The following is a 25,685-nucleotide window of genomic DNA, read 5'->3' as shown; positions in this document are numbered from 1 at the left end:
TCAAAAATTCAGTTTGGAATGTGAGTGTAATGGCTATAAGCAGAATATTATGCATGGAAAGCATACAGTATTCCTGAGGTAGGAACTCTGATAACCTCATCAATCATTTCCCGTACATTATATACACTACTTAAGTAAGTGGAAAGCTAAGTATTTTTCCTTGAGGTTAAGTACATGTCAAGAAGAAGAAGAAGAAAAGTGTTTTTCACTGTAAATACCAAATAGATTTTGCAGTGATCTATTTAACACTGACACCATTAAAACCTTCAATAACAGCGCATATCAGAAGAAGGAAGGAAAAATAATTATCAGAAATAACACTTGTGAAGAAACAGAATAGGAGAGAATTTTACCAGGCTCAGGCGATTTGACTTCTGAGAGTCAAAGTTAAGATACAACACAGCAACAAGGGGAGTGGAATCTTCTGTATCAAAAATAAGGATGCCAATATTTAAAGTATTTATTCCTTACACGTTAATTTTCAGAAGAACAATACTGAGATTTACAAAAGCAGAAAATGTTGGTCTAAATCTTTTCCTATTGAAATCAATTTAAAAATTTCTATCAATTTCTCAGGTAATAGAAATAAGAATCTGCTTCTGAAGATATTACTTTATAAGAGCTATTGTGTGCGTGTGGGTGGGTGTGTGTGTGTGTGGAGAGAGGGTTATTTTGAAAGTCCAATACAATAAGTGGTTCTTACATCTTGATATCATAAAAACTGTGAGAAGTTCAAAAAGGATACCACTTTTGTTTCAGGTGGAAAAGACTTATAAAAGAACTCAAAAACTTAAAACTGGAACTTAAATAGGTATTTAAAATTCGCAAAAGCTCATGCAAAAGCAATGGACTCAAGCTAATCTGCACCAGTCACCTTGGGAACCAGGATTCTCTTGCTAGTGAAACCTGAAACAAGAATATAAACAGAAATGTCTCATCAATTCAGTGATACTAAGGATTCCATATGGCCCATAAAATACATGACAAATAGTTAATCATACTAAGTGTGATAAATAGCTCAGTTAAAGTCACAAATGCATTGTTAAAATTATTGTAACCTAGATTGAAGTTTTCGGAATTGGGATCCTGGATTTTCAATTTCAAATTCCAGAAGTCTTAACAAAAGTAGAAAATCCTGGGTTCAAGATAAAGGATCCTAACTAATATGTATTCTCTTCTACGAATTGGTCTCACTTGTAAAGATGGACAGCGGCTCTTGCAAACTGGAAAGAAGTCCAATTTCTTAAAACTAACATAACCTAGATATGAACATTGGGATCAAACTTAAGCTACTTCTTAAGATTCTTGTACCAAGTAGTATCTTAAGATTGTTATAGGTGTTTCACATTATTTTCAAATTTGACTAGTCTGAGTGTTTCCTTTGATGAAAATGCTCATGACTCTTACTCAGTTTTGTTTGGCCCTTATTGGAAACAAACACAAATGCTGCTATACATCTTTAAAAAAATGTAACCAATGAATAAGCAGCTAGGAGGAACATATAAATGAGAAATGGAAACTAAAAACGAACACTTAGAGCTCCAAAACGAGATATGAAAAAAAACCCACAAAACATTCTCGAGGAAGAGTAAAAGCATCCATTATAATTTTATACTATAGTTTCATTTTTATGCTTTGTTTCAAAAAGAAGAAAGTAATGGCACTAACTGTAAATTAAAAGCTTGGAATCATAAAATACATATTATGGGAAACAGGAAAAAAAAAAGAAGTCAGTACTTAGAAGGATTAAAGAGAAGTAGTGCTTCAATTTGATTGGGAAGGAGAATGAATCCTAAGGATTGAATGACAGATAGTTATGGTACGATTCTGACAAGAAAGAACAGTAGGGTTACTCACAATAATAAAATAAATGCAAAAGGGGTGAATATCTTGCATTAGTTTAACATTAATACAATCATATTCTAGTCAGCACAAAGCAAGATGGTAACAGATTAGAGATAGAGCAAACAACAGTCACAAAAATGATTTGCAGGATGTAAAATATCTTTTATGAAAGATTGGGTGACCTTTCCATTCCAATCCAATTTTACAAATAATTAAGAAGTTATTTTGTATTAGGGTTTGAGTACTTAGGTGGGGAATAAAAAGTTGATAACAGTAAACTTTTGAAAGTTGCTGGTCAATGATTTTGCAGTGGGGTCATAATGGAGCGGGTCAAAGTTGATGTTAGACAAATTTAATTGTAAATAGTGATAACAGAAAATCATTATGTCCTGCAGTATTAGAACTAAGGGGCACTGACCAGAATTGGTAGGAGATCTGTAGTAGAGCAATTAAAAATGGAAAGAAAAAAAAAAACCACCAAAAACCCACCAACTTCTTCAAGCAGAAAGCAGACAATTTCTGGCCATCTTTGCCTCAGGAGAGGCAAGTAATATCAGCAGGTCCACGAGAGACAAATTAATGAGCGGTGGGTTCATTAGCAGGAGTAGTAAGGGATGGGCCTTCTAATATCCCTAGTGGAACACTGGGGAAAAACATGGGGTGTGGAGCTCAGCAGTTAGGCTTAAGTGTGCTCCCCAAACTGCATCTGAGTGCCACTGTAAGAGACTAAGTGCTAGGCTACTTACAACTACTGTGACCTGGGAAGACATTATTTCACATTCTTTATTTTTCTAGCAATGAGTATGGCTATCCTTGAAATTACTTATCAGAAGAGCAGTAAGATCTGTATAATTGGAAACATTATGTCAAGGATATGCTTTCTTTTTTAAAAAAATGGCACAAAGAGAGGAATTAATTCAGGTAAATTTCATGGCCCATGATAGGGAAGAGTTCAGATTAAATCACAGTGCTATTCTTGTCTGGCTTCATAATCTACAGATCTGTGAAACTTTCTTGTAATATAATCATTTTTCAATTTCAGACTTGCTCTTTCTTCACCAGACCCTTAATATTTTTAATTATCTGATTTTTAAGAGGGTCCCTTACTACCTCTCTCTTTACACATACTTCTTGTTTATCTTTAATAAATGGATAATTGTACAAGCTTTTTCTTGTTTACTGTTCTTCATACTTTTTCATCTTCTTTGTGTGCCCTACCCAGCACAAGGAGGTAGCATTCAATAAACACTGCCTGACAGTGGAGAGGAAAAAAGGAAGCAGAAGCAGCACAGACAGGGAAAGAGGGCCGGAGGAAGGAAGGAAAGATTAAATGCTATTTTTGAAAGATTTGAAAATAATTCACTGTAATTTTTAAAAGTGTCTAAATGTCTGGGAACAGATATCAACTTTTTTTAAAGAATTTGTAATAAGGTTTTTGATTTCTTTATCACTCTTTCTTATAAAAATGGAAAACTTAGTCATATTTATGGAAAATTTAGTCATATTTGCCACAGTGGTGGGACATAGCAATACTGTGTATTTCCCTTTCTTTCTTTGCCTTTTTGATGATATGGCAAACTACACAAGGTAATCTTTAGCTTCTATTAAAAAAGGCATTTACTATGATGTTCACACTGTACTTCTATGTTTAACAAAAAAAAATACTTATTTATCCTTGTTAATGACTATGCTATGAAGATTTGCATCTGAGCTTAGCCTTATGAGCATGATTCACCTACTTTCGAGTCATTAAAATATATGATTCTTTGATTTATAATTAAAAGCGTTTTTATAGTCAATGTCTGTTACTTATTTCAGGAGGAATTTTCATAAAACAGTTTTTAGAAGGGGACTAAAAAGAAGAAAGCAAACATTTGCAAAACCTCATAATGCTAGAAGGTGAAACAGGATCTTTTTTTTTGAAGTACAAGGGGAAGCTATGGTACAAATTGAAAGTAGCTTCAAAGAAATAATTCTTCGATAGCAAGCGAAAAAAAGAAAAGCCTTTGCAATTTTCTGTCTACAAACAAACAGCAAGAGGAAAGCCTTTGAACTTCTATTGTTCTGACAACAATATTAGCTATGTTTTATCCAGCATAGTGTTTTTAAATGCTATTAAATTACGGACAACACTTTTTTTTTTTTTCTTTTTTTTACTGAATAAAAGGTGGTGAGAGTGGAGAGAGATAACCCAGCTGAATATTTTGTTGGATGAATCAGTCCTACTTGAGAGCAACTGAGAGCTCTTGGAGCCTGAAATACAATAATCTCTACCAAATGGCATGGATACTTGTTACTTGCTAGGTTTCACAGTAGTCAGGAAGAAAGCATGTTAAAAGCAAGAGATAAAAATTCTAGCCACTATTTGGAATCTGAATGATGGTCAAGGACCACGTTTCAATACTAATTCCATTTTCTGTGGCAAAAGGCAAATAAAAAAACACTGACTTGAATTTTAGAAAGTTGATGGGAGTTTCAGTACCCTTTTGTAATTGTTCTGTGGTATTGCTGTCAACTTTGAATTAAACTAGGTACTAAAAACATTAAAATCAAAACAAAAAACGTCTGAAATCTTTACCTACAAAGACTTATGAAAAGTGCTATTTTAGATGAATCAAGTTAAAGCTAGACAATCACTTGAAAAGGATCTGAGCCAAAACGCTCTTCCTAACCTTTAAAGTTAGATAGGTCCTAAGCAGAAATCCCAAACATCTCTCACTTCACCCCAGTAACTTCACCAAAACTTCAGATCCATATGCTGGCAAATAGAGCACCTTTTATGGTTAGGCTGGAACATTTACTTATGTGTACCTTATGAACTTATGAAGTCCACTCATGCCAAACTACATTTCAATGTTTTCTCTCCAAAGGTTGACTTGGATGCTCTTAGGACAAAGGCTGCTGAGTGCTTCATGTGAGGTGCTGAAAAAATTTCAGACCCACTGTTGTCATTGCAATATGATGGCTGTCAGCACTTTTGGAGGATGGGGTGTGGGAAAGGCAGCAAAATCAAATTATAACATGTTAAATTTCCCTGATACAATATAATCCTGTGATCATGGTGGATTGAATTCATATCTTAAGATGAAAGAAGAAGAAAAAAAACACACATTTGCACATTTCTGTCAGAAATAAGTAGTATGCTTTGTAAATCACATTGTTTATACCACTTATTCTACGTACAGTGAAAACAGGAACAGCTGTTCTTTGACTGTTCGTAACAAATATGCCTTGTCATATGTTACAATAGTCAAGTTTACAAGATCTGCCATCCTTTCCCTTACACTCTATTTTTTCTTGGCATTCTTAAAGTCAGTTACTAAAGCTTATTCCAGTTTAAAATGCATCAGAAAATGCCTCTGTTTAAGAAAAACAAAAAAAACAACAGAACTGAAGCTCCAAACTCCTAATCATTTCTTTTCCTAAAAGTGGGGGACAAGAAAAACAACCAAACAAGATACCAGGCAAACTTTCTTTTCACTAGATATACAGTCTTCAAGTACCAGATAATATACAGGACATATCATGAATCCACTGATAGCAGTGGTATTGTTTCCTTTGTTTCAACAAGACTAAGATTCAAGGAGGTCAGAATGAGATCAGAATGAGTTTTCTGTGTAAGCTACACAGCTACTAGCAAAATCTCTTGCAGTCTCTTACAGAAGTTTATTATGACTCTTGTAATCAGTTACATTTCTTGCTAGACAGATTCATCAGAGGACCTCATTTGTCTGATACACAGGAATCTACTTCTCTTTTCCAGCCTAAATGTACTGAAAACAGCTGATACCTATTTCCTCTCATACCTTTCACTTTAATAGCACTTTTTCCTCTTCAGCTCCTTTTTATTTCTAGACTGAAAAAGCCAGCAGAACAGCTGAATTTCTGTGATCCTTTCAGTTGTCTTTTGCTCCCTTTCATAGAATCATTTCATAGAATCACTGAATGGTTTAGATTGGAAGAGACATTCATGATCATCAATCTCCAAACACCTGCCATGGACAAAGTTGACACCCACTAGATTTGGATTCATCTTTTTTTTTTTTTTGAGCAAAAGTGGGTTGAAATTTACATTTTTTCTCAGCTGAGGTCTTAACAATATCTTGCACAATGGTAGCTTAATATCTTACCCTCAGCAAGTTTGCCAATGACATCAAGGCTTGTGATGAAGTTGACACAACAGAAGGAAGGGATGCCATCCAGAGGGACCTGGACAGGCTCAAGAAGTGTGCACACAAGAGCCTAATAAACTTTAACAAGGCCAAGTGCAAGGCACTGCACTTGAGTCAAGGCAATTCCAGACAGAAGTACAGACTGGGAAAAGAACTCAATTGAGAGCAGCCATGCAGAGGAGTGTGCCTGGGATGGACAAAAAGTTGGACATGAGCAAAAAGCCAACAGTATGCTAGACTGCATTAAAAAAGGGGTGGCCAGCAGGAAGAGGGAGGTGATTGTCTCCCTCTATACTCTGCACTTGTGAGGCCCCATCTGCAGTGCTGCGCCCAGGCCTGGGGATCCCCAGTACAGGAAAGAAGTGGAACTGTTGGAATGGGCCCAGAGGAGAGCCAAGAAGATTATCAAAGTGCTGGAGTACCTCCCCTGTGAGGAAATATTGAGGGAGTTGGGCTTGTTCAGCTTGAAGAGAAGGATTTGGAGAGATCTAGCTGCAGCCTAGAGTACTAAATTTTAGAAATAACTTTTTTATTCAGGGGGTGGTGAGGTACTGGAACAGGTTACCCAGAGAAGCTGTGGATGCCCATCTCTGGAGGAACTCAAGACTGGGTTGGGTGGGACCCTGGACAGCGTGATTGGGTAAGTGGCAAATCTGTCCAAGGCTGGGGTTTCAAACTAGATGATCTTTAAGGTCCCCTTAAACACAAGCCATTCTATGATTCTATGGGGTGTCCCTATGTGCATATGATCAGGATGGCATTTATGAACTCCTTTGCCACGATGCCTCGACGGTATCTGCTAACTGATTAAAAATTTACATTTTCTTGTATTATCTCCCTTAGAAATTAAATCTATTCATGACAGTAACATGTTCGTGTACCGGCACAGTTGACTGAAGGTCCTCAACCCAGCGTCAGCCTCTCATTGTGTCTTCAAGGGACAGCTGTATTTCCTCTTGACTGAAGTCTGCCTATGGCAATGAGACACACAGATTTTGCTGTCAAATAATCATGGAATCATTTAAGACTGGAAAAGACCTCTAAAATCATCTAATTCAACCATCTACCTACCACCAATATTACATCACCATGTCATGGTAACGCTATCTGCATTTAACTTCCACTCTACGACCTTACGGTACTTTCATATATGTTTTCAGCCTAACAGCCCAGGTTGTTGAGCATTATATTCAATTCTGGGCCTTGATAGCGAGGGTGAGGACTCAGTACATTAACACTGTTGATCAACCTCACGTTTGGGGCAACCTCATTAGCAATACCTGAATAATACCTGAAAGTACAGCCTAACTGCTATTTAGCTTTAGTTATATTTTTTTAACGCAGAAAGAAAGTAGTTTAGATTCATTCAAGGCACTCGGGTCTTCAGTTTTAAAGAGAGAAAACGCAGCAGCACTTAGAATTGAAGAAAGAAATGCAGGCTTTGTAAGGTTCTCCTGTCACAACAGATCAAGTGCTGCTCCGGCGAGCGCTCGTCAACGGGTCTTACCCTCACAGACAGGCAGACGCACTCGGGAACGGCGATTAAAAAAAGGACAGAACAACCCAGTCACCACATAAACTACATTTCCCAGGTGCCTCCGCCCTCCGCCTTCCTGCCCTCACATGACGGCTAGCTGGCCGCGCCATGGCGGAAGCTGCGGAGAAGGTAGAGGCCGAGAGGGGCCGTAAGGGCACTGCCCCGCCGACGGGCGAGGAGCTGGGCGAGGAGCGGGAGCGGGGAGGCGGGGGGCAGCCTTGACGGCGAGGCTGCGTGGGCCGCGGAGTGGCGGCAGCAGGGGTTGGAGATAGAGAAGGAAGCGAGCGAAATCTCCAGTCCTTCCCCTCGTTAGCTGAGTGTCAGGGCTTCTCTGAAGCAGACCGCCCGAGGTGGGGGGTGCTGATATAGGTGACATCTGATATAGAATCTCTAGCATCTGGGGCCGGGTGATTGAAATGCAGCTGGCACCGTCGCTAGGGAGAGTAAGGGGCTGAAGGAAGGGAAGGGCCCCTCTGGAATGGATGAGAATACAATAAAATTAAAGCTAGAAATGAATTTCCCTGGCTTCCTGAATACTTTCTCAGTTGTTTGCTGAGTTAGGCTTTTACTTCTGATATGCAGCTGAGCAGCACGACTTCTGTCCTTCCTGAGAGACATAACGAAGAAGAGCTCTAAAACTCTCTCAGAGAAATTGGCCATTTGGTTCCCATCTTTTCTGCTCTCAGAAATTTTGTTGTGAGAGGCTGGATTCTTTTAGGGGGAGGTTTTTTTTGTCTAATTTGGTAAGTGTTTAACTAATAGTGCTTCAGAAAGCCCTGGGGATAAAAACAGTCCTGATAAATTTTCTTACCCGCTTTCTTAAAGTAAGAGATGAAAGCAGTTTGTGTTTTTGTAATCGTGATGTAGTTAAAGATATCTTGCTCTCTTCTCTTTATTTTCTATGCAGTGTATGCACAGCTCGACTGAAAGGCATGTGTATGTTGTGAATGGAATAGTATGGTTTCTTTGAAATCCAAGTTTCACAATTTTCCACTCCCAGCAGATTTAAGTAATAGGTTTAAATAGCTAGTAACATCTGGTTTTATAAACCCTATATCCATTGTATTAGGAGGCCAAGTGAAAAAATGTTTTGAAAATTCATATTGGATCTACAGAATGAGAGATTCTAGCGGTTAGAGATTACTTCGCATTTCTGTGACTTCCTCATCTGTTTTCTCTTTCTCTATTCTTAGGCTGTCTGAGCAACAGCATTTGCTATCTGTCTGAAGCATACTTCCGATTTTACCCTTGAGTCTGGGAACTACTAATGGCAGTTATTCCTACATGATTTGGGATTCTGGTCATCTACAATTCCCTGCTGAGGAATTTCCTTTCCACAGTTAGAAGTAGAAGTGGAGTACAGTCCTCTTGTTTTGTGTGTTTGGTGAGAGAGGGAAGCAACCTGACAAAACCCCAGGATAGTTACAACTACAGTTTGCCTGTGCTGGTAGGAGAATTCTGGGGAAAAAAGCTTCTTTCGTTAAGTTGCTAGCAAGTGAGTTAGTTGGTATTGGTTGATTCTGAACACCTTCAGCAAAACTGTTGTCAAGGAACAAATAGAGTTTCTGCATTTGTTGCCCAAGCTGAGACTCCTTTTGAACTATTCAATGATGTTTTCTTCTGTTAATCATAAAGACCATAGAACACTTACTTGAATTTCTGTTCTGTTTATGAAATTTTGCAGCAGCAATTGCAGTGGCTTGCTAATACAGCAGCATAGATTGATATTCTCATGGTTCACATAGATTGTTTATTTGAATCTACTTCTGGTGCACCACGACTTCGTAGGGCACTATTTTCCAAGGATGGCCTTTCACATAACAACTCGCAATTTAGTGTAATCTTTGTTGTTTTAAGTGACAAATGGATGCAAGGATCAACAGCAAGTAAGCTGTAACTTTGCTGTGCACCTGTGTGAGCCTCTCTACATGGTGTTTAAACTCAGTGAGCTCCCCCTGAGAATTCTTGTCACTTTTTTTCCCTAGCTCTTGTTTTTCTGAGTAACCAAAACAATTAAAAAGCATGGGGAAAAATGTAAATGGTGTAACTGCACTAAAAAGTCCTGTGTAGCAGTAAAAATGTCACTTGTCCTAAATGCTTATTTAGAGAAAACAGATTATTCCCCCTCCACTCCCCCCCCAAACGCATTATCCTTCTGATATAAGCTACGTGAAATGTGTCTAAATATCAAAATGATGTATTCATCATGTTTTGTACAGAGGAGCTGAGTATGCAGATCTTAGTGTCCAGGAAACAGGCAAATTTTATGTTTAGAATTTAGTGATATTTTGCAGGGGACTGTGTGTTGTTACAGCTTGTCTGATGGGCTGCCAGTGTTGGTGTGATATTCTAGTTCTCTCATCATTTGGTTGTTACAGAACTTAAAATGCACAAAGATTCTACTCATATAACAAAGTTACTGTTTTCTGAGAGGTAACTATTTATTTAGAACAGATGGAGAGGCTGATCCACAGTGATGAAAGTTAAGCCTATGCTTAAAGGATACCTGAGTTTTAATCCCTCTTCACCTTTTCTTGACTTCCATACTCCTCCTACTTGCACTTTCCTATTTCTCCTTGTAAATACAGACTATGTAGGTTGCCATTCCCTGGGGTATGTGGTTTAGAGATGGACCTGGCTGTATGTGGTAAGATGGCAGCAATCGTGGTTACATCTTACAGAGAGTTTCAAGTAGCCAAATGCAGCTTTTCTTCTCTCCCATATCCCGTATCTGTAATCAGTTGTGATGGTCACTAAAGGTGAACCTCCAGTAATGCAGACAAGGCATTTGCAGGCATTTGCTTTCTGCCTAAAGGTGACAGTCAGTGCCTTTTATAGATGGGAAAAATAAATAAATATGGCAAACTAAAGTTGACACTGGTCATCAGTGCATTAATTTTTTCCTTTCTCCTTAAACTGTTGGTAACTTTTTTCTTTTTTTTTTCCTTCTTACGTGAAATTCCCTACCTATTTATCATAGTATCCAAATATTACTTTATAAGATTTGAAATGCTGCCTTCTAGCTTGCTCATTCTTTGCTTGTATCATATTTTGTTGTTAAAATGCTTACATTCACTGTCAGCGTGTTAGCTGCAACCTTTTATTGCAATTGATAGCAATAAGCACGTTAAGTAAATCTTCATTTTGCTGACTTCTTTGAGGAGGCATTGCATCAGCAGATTTTACCAGTGGACAGGTGAGAGATTAGCAGGAGTCAACGTAGATTTTTTTTTTTTTTGGTAGGGCAGTAAGATTCATGGTCTTGCCACACAGAGCTGCTTTAAAGGTACAGTCCTTTCAAAGGCAAGAGAAAGCCACCTGGTTTGCGTTGATATATGATAGGAAGGAAAAAAATCACTAAATTCTGATTTCTGTGGAAAATGGCTTGAAGTTATTTAGTTTTAAAATAATTGTACTAATAGTTGAATAGTTGAATGGAGAAGCTGGATAACAAGAAAATGCCATTCTGCTTCAGGAGTCAAATCACAAAGGCATTGCTTTGTAAAACTTAATGCTTCTGGAGGGAAGGAAGGCTTTCGCAGGGGGCATGCTTCACCCTTCCTCTTCGGGCAGGGAGCAGCAGTCTCATAGTCACCTGGTGCCACTGAGTGTCAGTGTGGCACTAGATTAGATGCCCATGATGTAGGTGTGAGTGGGGAGGATAACTTCTGGAATGTTCAGAAACACTGAACTTTGACTTGCTTTCATTTTTCTCTCTTATTAAAGACTTAAAAATACTTTAAAAGGGGAACTATGGCTCATTCACATAGGGTTGTGTAAGTACTTAGCTAATATTCTCTTTTTTCTTTGTACTATTTTCAGGAAACCAGGTCTAATGAGGAATCAACAGATGAATCTGAGGTAAGCTGCTAGTCCTCTGTTGGTTTGGAGAAATACAGCCGTCACTGATTTGTTTTGGTAGCTGCTTATTCAGAAATTCTGCTGGTACAGTGTAGCCAGGAATGTTAAGCTACACTTCAATTATTGAAAAGGAGCTGTGATTTGCTATTAAATGCTTTTTTATATTTAAAAATGCAGTCACTAAATTGTGGGAAAGTGAATTAAGAGAAAAATTCAAGTGTATGCACTTCTGTTTCCGTGTGAAAGAACTGAAAATTTAATTGACAGTGTAATTATATATGCACTAACACTACATTAAAGTAAGGTATTTTCTTTATTTAGTGCCAAATCTTTACATTTCAGGCATAGGTACTAAGCAAGCACCAATCCTAATCGGCAGACTGGTGGATTCTGCAGAGGCCATAATAGTGCTTTTTTTTTTAAGAATCTTTTAGCAAGGGGGTACCCTGTGTGACTGTGGAGTAACTTTTTCTTCTGGTTTCCATGAGTGGCTGTGGTGGCACTGTAGGGTGCTCCTAGGAAGAAGCAGAGATTTCTTTGGCCCCATTGTGTTGCTGTGTGGAGCAGCTGCTGAGAACTGACTGTTTTGGGGTTGAAACGAGATGATCATTGTGGTCCTTTTCAATCCAGGCCATTCCGTGACCTATGACTTTTTGCCTAGTGTGAAATATTTTCGTTCTAGAACCACACTGAGTGTGGAGGGGCCTTAATGTGAAGTGCTTGTAAACAGTGGCCAGACCAAATGCTCAGCCTTATGTAGAAGAATAATCTCCTCTGATGGGCTGTTATTCACTGAATAATGTGTATGACTCTGTCAGTTTTTCCAGCTTTAAAGCCTATTGCAAATGAGGGCCTGTGTTTCTAGTGTTTTAGTAACCTTTTAACACTTTAGTCTATTTCAAATGAATAATTTACAGTGGAATTAATATAAATGTGTTCACGGGTTATTGGACTTTTGTTAATTTTTACTTCAAGGAAAAATAAGTATGATGCAGTTTCTGTCTAATCAAAGGTGGAATAAAAAGTAGTGGTAGGACCACTGTGTCTAAATGCTGTTAATGTTTATTAGCACTGTTTGAAGGGCAAGCTGATAGCTTCACTCTTACTTCTTGTGACTGTAAAACTGTGTGGTTTCTTTTGGGTGGCACATGGTTTGGGATGGATCTTAGAGGAAAAGTTCTAGGAGCTGGGTCTCTAACCCTTGCAGCCAGTGTCCTTTTTGAACTGTTAAAAGTAATATTTAAGGCATGGATTTTGTAGAGGTCTTGCCATCACAGTAATAAAGGTTTTTACCTATACAACTGGTTGCACTTAATTTCATTTAAATTGTTTCCATAAAATTGAAAGTTATTACTGTTGGTTTCAGAGAACATATGATGTATACAGGTTATATTACAGAAATCTATTTTATTATGGAGAAAGATAATTTTAAATAACTGTTTCTGACTAAATGATGTTCCTGTCTGGACTGGATGTATAAATAAAATACAGAATATGGGTGTTGTTTTTTTACTTTTTACATTACTGTTGCCGTTGCGTTATTAAAGAATCAAATGCGCAGTGATTCTCTTTTATGCAGCAACTCCTTTAATGTCATTCCTTTATTAGCAGTTAGTAAATAACATGCTAATCCTAATTTGCTACCTGCTTGATTTATTTTGAATGGCGTGTTCTTTGTCAAACACCAGAATGTTTGTTTGCATAGGCTTGGAGGTAAAGCTTCATAATAAACCTCAAGTGTGGGTGTCCACAAATGTGACCATTTTGAATGTGTGTCAGCCAAGAGCCTCTCGCTGTAAGTTTGGTTACAACTCTCTCTTCCTAGTAAATTCAGTTCTTAAAGCTGCTTGAATGAGTTTAATACTTCCCATCTGCTTAAGTCAGAATGTGTAAAATCAAGAGGTATTCATTAGCAGAAGTGATGCATCTGTTGAGATGTTAAGCAGGCATCTCAGTGTGTGTCAGCACTTGTAGAAGTGCATTACATCTTTCCTAATAACCACAGTACAACTTAGACTTTTATTTCATATCATTACATATCTTATGGTGTTTTGTAAACATAATTTTCGTTCAGAGAGGCTGATATGATGAGGAAGCTGTGTATCTAATGCTATATTGTAGTTCTCAAAAGAAAAACCTACTTGGCTTGCTATGTATTTCTGCTCAATCATTTTCTTTGTTGTGTGTTTCATTTCGTTCATTTGTTGTTTTGGTTTGGTTTTCTTCTGTGTGGTTTGTTGCACATTGTGCTTATGAAGTATGCTTGCTTTACTTCTCACAACTTCATTATCAAGCGGGCTGCATTTGAGGTTGAGCCTGCTCAGGTTTGTTTGTCAGAAAAGTCCTAGTACAATGTCCTCTCAACAGCTCGTTTGATTTTATTTTGCAGCACCTAGGGCTGCGTGTTGGGACCTTCACATATGATGAGACCTTAAAAGTAGACAAGAAAGTAATGTAACTTCGGGCTACTCATAAATTGTGGAGGGAAAAAAAATTCTTAAAAATTATGTATAGTGTAAGTCTGACTTTCTGATTTCAAATTATTTATCTGTTTTTGCAGTGTGTCTGTTTCACTAAAATCCTACTCTTCTTAGCTGAGTTGTTTTCTTTCTGGCATATCCATCTTAGATTTTGCTAGTGATTTTTAAAGATGAGCTAATCTGTGAGAAAGCACTCAAGCTTTCTTCTGTAGCAGTGCAACATGGTGGTAAAGTGAGATGCAAAAGAGCTTTTTTCTGGCATTAAAGTTGTTGCTGCTTTGAAAGTTGCTTTTAATAAGAGAATCCTGTTATATTACATAATGGACCATTGTGAAGTGTCCTGAGGAAAATATTATTTTACTTTCAACTAATTTAATGAAATTCATGAAATGGAGCCTTCCTTCTTGATGAGAGCTAAGTTATCATTCTGAAATTTGGCTGGTTATTTATTAATGTTGTTTTTTCCTTTCTAATTTACTACTTGGCGTATGAGCAGATGGTTCTGTTCCACTACTTATTTCCATTACAAGGACTTTTTTCAAAAGAAGTGTCAGTGGAATCATAAGACCAGTGCTTTGTCCCACAGAACAACTCTGTGATTATGTGAGAGATTTTACTGATTTCTGTGTGCCTTGCACTGCAGACTTAAGTTTTTGTTCTGTATTTTTGGCCTGCTGAAGAAAACAACAAGGAAGGCAGATGCTTATTTTATGCAAAAAGTTTTGAAGAATAATAATTTGTGTTCTTAGAGTTAAAATGCTGCATTATGTGCCTTGCTCTTTTTTATTAGGTACTTGTGTTTGTTACTGATCACATCTCTGTGCTGTATAGCGTGGTGTGTTTCCATTTGAGCACTTCCACCACTTCCATTTTTATCACTCTTAATTTTTTTTGCCTATTTCCTGATCTTTGAGTGCTCATCCCTTGTGAAAAGGGTATGTTCATGTAACTTTCTCTTCTAGCTATTTAAACGCCATGTTACTAAATCATAGGAGAATTTACAAAGGGGAAGTTATTGTAGAAATCCTTTGTTAACCCAGTGTGGGCTTAAAGATATCTCACAGCCATACACTTCTTCCAGTGAAACTGATGGTGTTTTTATTCTTCAAGGTTTTGAAAACAGATCTGAACTTGAACACAGTTATGAAATGTGTAAGCATTAAAAGGAGGACAACAAAAAAAGCCTTGATGTTTTCTTTTCCTTTTCAGTGCTCTCCAGATCTTTGTCTTGTATGCTAGGTCTGGATTAGGTCAAAGCAATTAAATCGTTTCAAGTAAGTAAAGCATCTGGTAAGAAAAGCTCCTTGTCATACTCAGTTTCCATCAAAATGTCCTCTTAACATGGAGTGCTGAGCACTGGGCTGGAAGAGGTGAGCTCTTCTGTGGCTAGTAAGCTTTTGAAGGAGCATCACCATTGCAACAAAAAATTAATGAGAAGTAGACTTGGCTACCGTAATTCAGTCCAACTTGCAATTTTTTGTTTTCTGTCTGACCTTTCGTAAATCATTTCATGTCATCATGCCTTCTGTCTTTATTATTGAATAACTCTATACTAGGTTGCCTTTTTTTTTGTTTGTTTGTTTGTAATTTCCAGTTTTAAAAACATAAGCTGGGAGAAAAATACTTAGGAAACTGTTTGCATTCTGTTTCACATACCTGAACCGTCTGGGGAGACATTGCTTCTCCTTGCATAGCTTTAAGTGACGTTGGCCTTTTAAATAGGGAGAAGGGAAGGAAAATACATATAAATTCCAAATAGAAAGTTATCCTCCTTAATAATGAGAAAATGTATCGTGCAAATTATTAATCAATTTGAGTCAGTAGGATGAGTGTGGTAAATTATTTATTGCAGTTTAAATGGAATTTTTTCATATATTAATTAGAAAAACAAGTTTACAGTGACTAGTAACTAACATAATACACATCTTAGAGGATTGACTTGCAGGAAAAACGGATTATTGCTAAATTCTTTGAATATCTTCTGGTTTGGGATGAAAATTACATACTTCATCTAATGAGCTATTAATATTAACCAAAGTGCCTATTCTGCCTGTGTGTTGTGGAATACGTAAAAAGTAAAAATACTGCTCAGGTTATAGAAATGAAATGCAATTGCAAAGCTGGTGTGTTAACAGTATGCAGATGTGGCCTTTCCAAAAGACTAAATGCATTCATTTGGGTGGAATAACAGTGAGGGGTAGAAAATGGGAAGCAGTGGGAAAATTCAGCTGTGAGCCTTGTAGCTCTTTCACTGTGGTAAGTGGGTGAAAGTAACTTTAAAAATTACTGTTCCCAAAACTGCACTGTAGGGCTTTCATCTGCAGTACATCACAAGGTGGCAACTGCTCAAGTAGGGTTTGTGAAGGAAACAAATGCTTGCCCAAGTTCCTTACTCAGCAAAGGGAAAATACAAGTAGAAATGTGTAGTTTTGTTGAGAGTTGAACTGTTTGGATTTTTCACTCCTGGATGGACATGGAAGATAAAACAGCCTGTCCTGTGCTGTCTGTGGGTATGGTATGGCTGAAGTGGATGGACTGATCCTGTGGTGGTGTTTGTTTTGTTTTTTTTTTTTTTTTAATTCCTGAAATGGAACAGTGTAAAAGTTTTCGGATGTTTTTTGCCCTGCACAAAACTATCAGCAAAAGAAATTGTTGGGAGTTGAATTGGAACCAAGTCTTATTATATGGACTTTACTACTTTTTTCTATTACATGCCATTTATAATGATTGCTCATGTGCAGTATGTTGTCTGTGTTATTTCTGCTTCATAACTTGGCTGATGACCAGCTTCTTCAAACCTGTGCGAGTGAATCTTCAATTGGTGTTCTGGAAATTTAGTGTGACGTTCTGCATAGCACAACAGTTTTGGGAAGAAATAAAATGCTCAGTGCTTTGCTTTTCTTCCGCGTGTTATTTCATACTCTGAATGCAGCCCTTTTTGATACATATTCACAGGCAGCCATATCATCATAATTCCTTGCTCCTGGTGTATATCTGCATTTTCCAAAGAGGCTGAGGGATTAAATAAATCCCTGAAGAAAATGCATGGGAGAACAGAAAAAGTGCTGTGTGAAATTTAACATTGTAATCCAGATTTGCCAATTTTACAACCAGAGGCTGGGAAGGTATTGGTGATTTGCCTTAGAGGAATCATAAAGAAGCTGGATGGCAGGTTATGCACTTCACTTCCTTCACTGAGCTAACATCACTGAATTTTCACCATAGAACTAGAGGAAAATAGTTTTTAGCTGTGTAAGTCCCAAATGTGACTTCATGGTTTGGAATTTTCAATCTTTTGTCTTACTGGTGTTTTCTATAGTAGAATTTCTATTCCAACCAATTGTACAGATAGGTAGCTCAGTCTTTTTTGGTATTTATTCTGAATGATTGTGACTTTCATTCCAAGCTACTTTAATTCTTGCAGAGCCCGTGTTTACTCAGCATTAAAATGCAGCAGTCTGTGTAACCAGGTCTTTTACAAAGATAACTGTCTCCCCTACCCTCCTCAATAATTTGCATCCTTTGTTGATATTGTTACCAAGATTGTCACTTGAAATCAGTAATTTCAAAATATGGCTTTGTTTTGAGGGAAACTGTCTTTTCAGTTTTTGGCTAGGCAGGCTAATGAATTAGACCTTGAATGTTTATAGCTTTCATTTGCTGCTGCTTTATCTGCATCTGAATGGGTGACTTGAATCACAGAATCATAGAGTTGCTCAGATTGAAAAAGACCTTAAAGATCATCGAGTTCAACCACCATCAGTCCAACGTACTGCCCTAACTCTAACAACCCTCTGCTAAATCATGGCCCTGAGCACCACATCCAAACAGTTCTTAAACGCATCCAGGGATGGTGACTCAACCACCTCCCTGGGGAGCCTATTCCAGTGCTTAACAACCCTTTCTGTAAAGAAGTTTTTCCTGATATCCAACCTAAACTTACCCTGGTGCAATTTGAGGCCGTTTCCCCTCGTCCTGTCACCAGTGAGAAGAGACCAACCCCACTCTCACTGTGAGCACCTTTCAGTTATTTGAAGAGCAATAAGGTCTCCCCTCATCCCCCTTTTCCTCAGGCTAAACAGCCCCAGTTCCTTCACTCTCCTTATAGGCCATATTCTCCAAGCCCTTCACAGCCTTGTTGCCCTTCTTTGCACCTGCTCCAGCACCTCCATGTCCTTGATGACCAGGTTGAGAACCATCATCCCCACCGCTGTCCAGTTGTCCCTGCAGAGCACTCTACCTGTTCTGCGGGGCGAGCTGGAGAGGCAGGGGAATCTCTGGGAGGACAAGCCTGCATTGCTGAGCAGGGACCTTTAGGATGAAAGTCTCTTTGCACTTCTCATTTCTTAAACCAACTAATGTATTTTTAGTATTTTGTTAAGATTTCCATGTGGGACTGAACTTCAGTATGGGAGTTCTAGAGGGAAAGAGGTTTCTGTTCTCTCAGTCACTTCTAGCCTCAAGGGAGTCCAGTAAAGCACATAATATTTAAATTCAGCATAGTAAATAAGACAACAACTTGCAACAACACTTTGTTTTAGATCCTTTACTAGCTAACAAACCGGGCTTTTGAAGATGAAAGGCTTTTGAGGTGTAGGTTATATATATATATATTTTTAATTTTTTTTAATTATTTAAGCATTTTTCTAGTGTTAGAGATTGCACTGAGAAAAATTGAGTCAGGATTCTAAGCCTGAAAATGACACAGGTAGTCTCTTTATCATTGAGACAGGAACAGAAATCTGGGAATTGTATTATGGGGTAGAAAAGCAGTAATGATGAGGTTGCACTTTGCCATATTAAGATATTCTACTATGATTCTCCTTGTTGGCCCTGTGTCACTTGTCTCTTCAGCAAGCAAAGTTGATATCTGTTCCTGAGCAGTGGGTAGCAGCATGTTTTCTTCTGGTTTTGCTTTGGGATTTGTTTGTTGTTTTTTTTTCTCTTAAAAGAAGGTGAAATGGAGAAATGAGCAACCGGGAAGATTGGGAAGACTGGGATTCTGAAAGGCAATCTATGTTTCTTGCTAATATGAAATAGTGACCCGATACTATTTTCACAATAATGGAACGTAAATGTTAGCTGGAAAAGCACAACACAAATAATGGCTGTTTTCATTGGAAATAAAGATTGCCCTTAAATGATTTTTAACAATAATTGGAGCCTAACCATTCAGTATTATTACTGAACTTGGGACTTGGAGACTTGGTCTGAGGTGGAGATTGAAGGGATCTCCAAACTCCATTATCGCATTATGATGTTACTTAACTCATCAACAGACATTAGCAATTTGTTAAAAGCTTCCTTTTTATAATTTTTAAAACTGCTTTAAGAATATTAAATCCCCTGCTTATTATGTCCCATACTTGGTTTAAGTTTGTAATTCACTAGTTGTATTGGGCAATATTGTTCTCTAGCATGTGTTATCTTTTTGTAATTCTTTGTGAAATACAGTAAAGCAAGAATTAAGAAATGATGCATACAGACATTCCTGAGATGCTACTGGAGACACAGAAGTTTGTGTCTGGTAATCTGGATTACCAGCTTGTCTAGGCTGAGTGTAGGCTAAATACAGTCTGGGTAATGAGGACTAGAGATGACTGAGTGATGGAGCAGTGAATCTCCTTTCCTGAGCCGCTCACTGCAAGGAGACTGTTTTCTCTAAAAATCCGTAGGAATGGGGCTTAGCAAACCTGAAATCAGATTTGTTTATGAGTCAGTGCTTTGATATCTCTTGAATCTGAATGAAGGGAGATAAAGCCAAAAGAAAGGTTTGGGATCTGAGCTGCAGAAGATAAGACTGAAAATAATCATAACATTTTGTTTCTGGACCAAAGGAGACATTATGGCCAGTGTAAGAAATCTCTAGGAGTACTAATGAGGTGAAATCAATAGTTTTGTTTTATCTACTGCGTTGTCGGGCATTGTGAGCTTCCTCATACGTCTTGCAATAGCCTTGCTTCTCAGACCCCACTGAGTCCAAGCTGAGCGTTGTGCAGCCTTCCCAGTACATTCCTGCCCTATTCAGCACAGGTACAGTAAGAGGAAGGGCTTGCCCATGGCCTGTGGCTCAGGCACGTTGTGTAAATGCCTGCTGATAGCGCGGCTCTCAGAGGTGCTGGGAGGTGTTAGAAGTTCCTCCCTTCCCTCTTCTCAACAGGGTATCACCCATTCCAATGAGTACTCATTAGTCCCATGTCAGTTAGGGGATTTGTAGAGAAAAGACCCTCAAAAATAAAATGTATAAAACCACTGCAGCCCTCCGATTAAGACACCACCTCTATAAAAAGCTAAGGCTTGGAGATTTTTATCCTATTGGTCAAGAAGCTGCTGAGAGAGCCTAGATTTGATCAGAAGAGCAGTAGGTGATCTTACTGAGTTCTACTAAATATTTTTCTGGACTTTGTGCTTCTGTATGTATAGAAGAGAATTAAGTAGCTTTTGAAGACTGCATTCTGGGACTAGAAGCCTTTTTAAATATTTTATTATATTTTATATTTTATTTGTTGTCAGATAGGGGGTTGGAGATTCATGATCCTTGAGGTCCCTTCCAACCCTGGCCATTCTGTGATTCTGTCATTTCTGTAGTAAGTGATCCACCCTCAGCAAACCACAAAGGATGTGATTGTTTAATTTTTGCATAATGGAGGATGCTCTTTGAACCTTTACATCAACCCCAAAATAAATGGGATTTATGTCTTTGGTTTGACTCAAAATTTTCACAAGTTTGTGAACAAACAATTCTGGAACTGTAACTAGTTATTTTAATTTCTTGTTCTGAGTGATAATTGATTTTGGAAAGAAAATAATTTCTTAATAGATTCTACGTGGGCTTCCACAGATCCGGACTGCATTAAATGTCAAGAAATGCTGTCTAAGCTAGTAGGAAATGAGCCAATGTAACATTTTTCTTAAAATTTCTGAAATTGAGGTGAATTTGAAAGTATGAAAAGGAGCTGGGTTCTTTTTTGTCTTTTTCTTTCCTCAAGACATGGCCCTCTAAGCCTGTGACACCAGGGCTTTGTTTCGGTAAGATGTGAGTGTAGCCCCTCTGAAATTACTGGCGTGATTAACTCAGGTGCTTTTCTGTTTGAATTTTAATGGTTCGCAGGGTCAAAACATGAAGGTGTAAACAGTGCTGGAGTGACCACCTCCAGTAATTGGAGTTCTGGCTGGAACTGGATGGGCGATGCGCAAGCAAAGATGAAGGGCACTTGCCTTATAACGTATGCACCGTTTATTTCCATAAAGGCTTTGGAAAACTTAGAGGACAAATCGTGCGGGAAGGATGACACTTTGCTGTCAATGCCCGTAACATAATTAGAGTATCCACAATCAGCAGAGCATGCAGTTCATGTGACAGACTGACCTGTGGGCAGATTCGCCGCTGCAGGAGCAAATATGGGCTAATGGAATAACTCCAGGAGCTGCCCACGGTTTCCTTCTGGATATGTTCTTTGCCAGGACGAATTCTTGGATTATTTTCTCTACTCAGTATTTTACTGCAGTTGTTCCTGTAGGCAAAGCCGGGGAGGGTAGGGCCAGAATATTTGAGGAAGGCAGTAAGCTTGCATGTCGAAAGGCAGATCGCTTCCCTCGCGGTGATACTGGCCCTTGGAGGACTTGGTGCACACTTGCAGCACGCTTCAGCTGTGTAAATCTGCTCCAGGTGAAGAGTTGGGAGGAAGCTCCCTGCCTACTGTGCAGTGGGCGTGGGAAGAGCAATTCCTTTAATTGCAGGAATTCAGAAGCAAGCAGGGCCCCTAACAGGAGTGGGATTTAGATTGGTCTGACCAGCTAATTAGGATATTTCTTTCAACTGGAAACATGCTTCCCACAGGAAATAGCTGTGGATACCTGGAACAAGTTCTTCCTAGCAATTCTACTCTTAGCTTAGCAGCAACAAGCAAAGAGAAAAATAAAAGGAAAATGAGTTTCAAATCAGTGTTCCTGTGGTTGAAAAATGGTTATTATTTACTTTAAAGCAACCCAAAGGTAGTTGCCTCTCGTCAGCTCCGTGGGACTCCTGCACTTCCTGAATTTAAATCTGCCATGTGTGCAGCACTTTCAACATCTTGTGTAGTATGTATTTCTTTTCCCCTCAATATTTGACAAGAATTTCAAGATCCTGGGCTGTTGTGTTTTCTTAGGCAGCCTGCATGGAAGGATGTGTTTGGCTGCAGAACAAGAGGCAGCGCTATAAAATTTGTTTTCATACGTTCAGACTCCTCTAGGATGCTTTAAAGGACTTCTCTTTAATTAAAAGCGCCATACACTTAGTAAAAATCCATGTTAGTTGAGAAATTGATTTTTGGTGGGGTTGTTTTTTTTTTGTTTTTTTTTTTTTTTCTCTTTTTAAAGGGAAGCTTGAGTTTCCCTGTCTGGGGTAAATGTCACTCCGCTTCCATGGCGGCTTTGCTGCGAGTCAGGACTTGTACTGTTCCTCCGGGTTGTCATAGAAACGCAGCTAACTGTCAGCTCGGCTCAGGCTGCTGATGGTTTTATTTGTTGGTTTTCAGGATTATTAAAATTTAACAAAAATTATTGATTTGCTTTTTATTAACAACAGCTCGTGTTTACTTTAGAAGTTCAGACTGCGTAGAAGCTTTCCCTGAAAGAAAAAAAATGCCATAAAAATGATTAAACTCTGATACTCTCAAGAAGGGATCATCAAATGCATTTAATATATGGGCTGGGGTCTGCAGCAACAGAGAAATCTCGCATTTTTTGCAAATCACCTTTTCATATCACTTTGTTTACAGCCAAGTCATTGCCTTACCTTCCCCTTCCCCCCCTCCCCAAATGTTTCAATTCATCTTTTAGCTCGACTTTTACTTAACATAAAAGATACCTGTCAAGAAAGCGTGAAATGGGTGCATCATTGTGCCTTCTATTTGAGGTTTCATTTTATTTACTTTTTCTTGAAGCTTGGCAGAATGCTTCAGTGCACTGACTTCTGAAAGTATATATTTTTTTTGTATATGCATGTGCATATGGGAAAAATTACTTAGTTTTCACCCATAAGTAAGACAGGCAAAACTTATTTACAGTGACTTTATCTAATGGTCCATGGATGAATGCTTTTATGCAAACTACTGAAGAGGCTAGAATTAACTTTTCACATTGGTTGCACATTTGATGTCCAGACTTCAGCAACATGTGGGATCTTAGAAAAACTAGATGGCTGGAGTTCAATTTTGACTTTTACAAATTTATTCAGAGATTACCCACACATTTCAAGTGTAATCCTTATGAGCAGTGTATAAAGTGCAGTAATGTATTAATTGCTGTAGAATGGATGCGTGCTTCCTGCCTCCTTCCACCACTTACAGCCTTTTTGCTTTGACTCTACCTCCTCCCGCACTGCTGTAGTCATTTATTAAGGATCTGTGGGCACAAGTAATTTGGCTGATTTATATACAGCCCTGTAATTTAACGTTGTCATTCTGTCTGGTAACAACTTTGTTCATTGTTGGGCTTACTGAATAAAATTGTTTCTTGGTGGACATTTTGACACTTCACTTCAGACTGCTACGTCATGGGCTGCTGACATCCCTATATTAATCTCATTTGTATTCTGTCACAAAACTCTGAAATAACATTTCAGAAGATCCTTTCTTTGCAGTGTATTTCTATAAGCCTGGTGCTAAATACTGAATGTTTCCATAGGTCCACATGGTTTTTTTTTTTTATGTTTTGTATGAGAGTTTGTGGATATTAACGTGTGTGCTGATAGCAAATGTGGCAAAGGGAACTTAAATAAAACATTAATGTCTCTTTTCCTACATTCATTTTTCAGATTATTAGCTACAAAAAGACATTGCACAGAGAGAGTTTTTCTGCCATTGACTGACACTGTTCTTTTTTATCTTTAGTCATAGGATTCGGAAACCAATGGTTTGTGGGAAGTAAAAGATTTGCATTACTGGGGCTCTCACTCGTGTTCTTTGGAAAGTGTTTTGTGTGGGGAAATACATTCAACGTTGATGCATTAATTAGAACTGATAGTGTATGTAGGAGATTATTATGAAAGGCCTACTGCTTCCCAGTGCGAAACAAGGAATATGTCTGGGTCTGTGTATGTCTAGGCATGTACAGTAGTAACTATGGCTTCTAAATTAACTTCTAAATGGTTTTGTGTTTTTTTTTCTTCCCTTCTATTTATACTGTTCCAAACATAGGAAGATGAGAGTGAAGAGGAGCCCAAGCTGAAGTATGAACGACTTTCTAATGGAGTGACAGAAATTCTGCAGAAGGATGCGGCCAGTTGCATGACAGTGCATGAAAAGGTATCACACAATTTTAGGCAGAGATGGAACTTCTGCTTGGGTTTATGTATTTATCTGTGCTTACAATGCACCAGTATATTTATGTGTAGAAGTACTGCCAGATTTAGAGGTGCAGTGGAAGCCAACAGTAATGTGAATAAAATACATGGTTAGTGTTGAACAGTCCTTCCTTTCATGTGAGAGAATGCGGTCAGAATTCAAGATGCAGTAGTTTGTTAGATGCTGTGTTTACATAAGGTACTGGGAAATGCTTAACTAGATTTAATTATGGACGGTATTATGAACTACAACTGGGATACAATCCCAACTTTCCTTCATCCAGAAAATAAATTGTCACGTAGTATGTTTATTTCTACGGCCTGAGTCTCTGAAAACAGGTTCATGCAAAGGGATAGCTCAGCAGATATTCAGCTGTGGAAGATGTCTGAGTTTCTAATTATATGATATGAAGAAAGTAATTACAGTGTGTTGTTTTTTTTAATGCCCTAATACTGTTTCAGATGTACAAGAGAATGAAAGGGAAGAAGGGATAAACAATGCAAAGAAGAAATTTTATTAAGAGCTGTTTCTTTGTTCTTACCATAAAGGAACTTAAGTTGTACCTTTGACTTCAATAATTGCTTTATTTTCTCATCTTTTATAAATACTGGGGAGAGTTTTAAAATACGATGAATGAAGAACATCTGAAAGTGTGAGAGTTCGTGACTTGTCAAGTAACTATTACTATGTAAAACAGAATTGTTGCTTTCTGAATTAATTATTTTTCACAGCCACTAGTAACTCCTTAATATTGATTGTTGAGGGACCTGTCTCTGTTACTTGGCTTCATTTTTATACTGACTTGTGCTGTGCCTCTTGTACTGAGAGGACTGCTGCCACGGCTCAAGAGGCTCTTAAGATGAGACATGTATTTTAACTGTGGGAATTAATCCCATAAGTCTTCTGAAAATGTTTTTTAACAACCTAGAATTAAACAGATATTTTGGAAATTGGCAAGCATTTCTTCCCCGTATGTGCCACCTTTCTGAGATTCGGGTGAATTTTGAAGTGCAAGAGATAAGCAGGATTCTTCTATAAGGATGTGCACAGATACAGCTTTAACTACAGCATCACAAAGAGTGGCAATACAGGAAAGCTGTTTAAGTATCCCAACACTTTTAGTTTCCCAGCAAACTGTATACACTATTTATGAGAAGGATCAATATGGTTAGAAGCTAGGTACTGGAGTCTGTTACATGTCTGAAATATGCCTGCTACAGTAGAGAACTTAAAGCTGAAGGTGGGTTATAGGTGCTATTAGGGTGTTCTTTGGTTTGGTTCTGTTTCTTTTCCTGCTGAAACAAGAAAAGCCCCGCTAAGACTCATCATTAATAAAATTACATTGTAATGTGTAAAATGTGTCTCTGATTAAAGCTGTTGAACTTTGCTGGGAATCCTGAAAATCTGGCTTCTGTTTTCAGACTAATTTCCCCTCAGAATTATTTTTTTTCTTTTCACTGCT

General features: G+C 38.1%; 1 protein-coding gene and 1 long non-coding RNA gene across 3 annotated transcripts in view; one reads left to right on the top strand and one right to left on the bottom strand.

Moving 5' to 3' along the window:
• Positions 1-723: 723 nt before the first annotated feature.
• On the bottom strand, positions 724-7,105 carry LOC146544182 (uncharacterized). The gene is made up of 3 exons (XR_014884134.1): positions 7,089-7,105; positions 6,899-6,988; positions 724-906 (listed from the first exon to the last, which is right to left on the bottom strand). It is a non-coding gene; the product is annotated as an uncharacterized LOC146544182 (long non-coding RNA).
• A 489-nt stretch (positions 7,106-7,594) lies between these two features.
• Positions 7,595-25,685, top strand: part of VPS41 (VPS41 subunit of HOPS complex) — a 104,509-nt gene continuing 86,418 nt past the window's right edge. Inside the window, exons 1-3 of one of the 2 annotated variants that reach the window (XM_010713096.4) lie at positions 7,595-7,683; positions 11,377-11,415; positions 24,077-24,184. In XM_010713096.4, coding sequence (XP_010711398.1) covers positions 7,663-7,683; positions 11,377-11,415; positions 24,077-24,184 — 168 coding nt within the window. In that variant the 5' untranslated portion in view covers positions 7,595-7,662. Of the gene's footprint in view, positions 7,684-11,376; positions 11,416-15,104; positions 15,170-24,076; positions 24,185-25,685 lie in introns of those variants that run through there. The other variant, XM_010713097.4, reaches the window with a different exon arrangement.

The sequence above is a fragment of the Meleagris gallopavo genome, chromosome 6 (genome assembly GCF_905368555.1).
Source record: "Meleagris gallopavo chromosome 6, MGAL_WU_HG_1.1, whole genome shotgun sequence".
Classification (NCBI taxonomy): domain Eukaryota; kingdom Metazoa; phylum Chordata; class Aves; order Galliformes; family Phasianidae; genus Meleagris; species Meleagris gallopavo.
The sequence above is the reverse complement of the archived record's forward strand: the minus strand, read 5'-3'. Positions and strand labels throughout refer to the sequence as shown.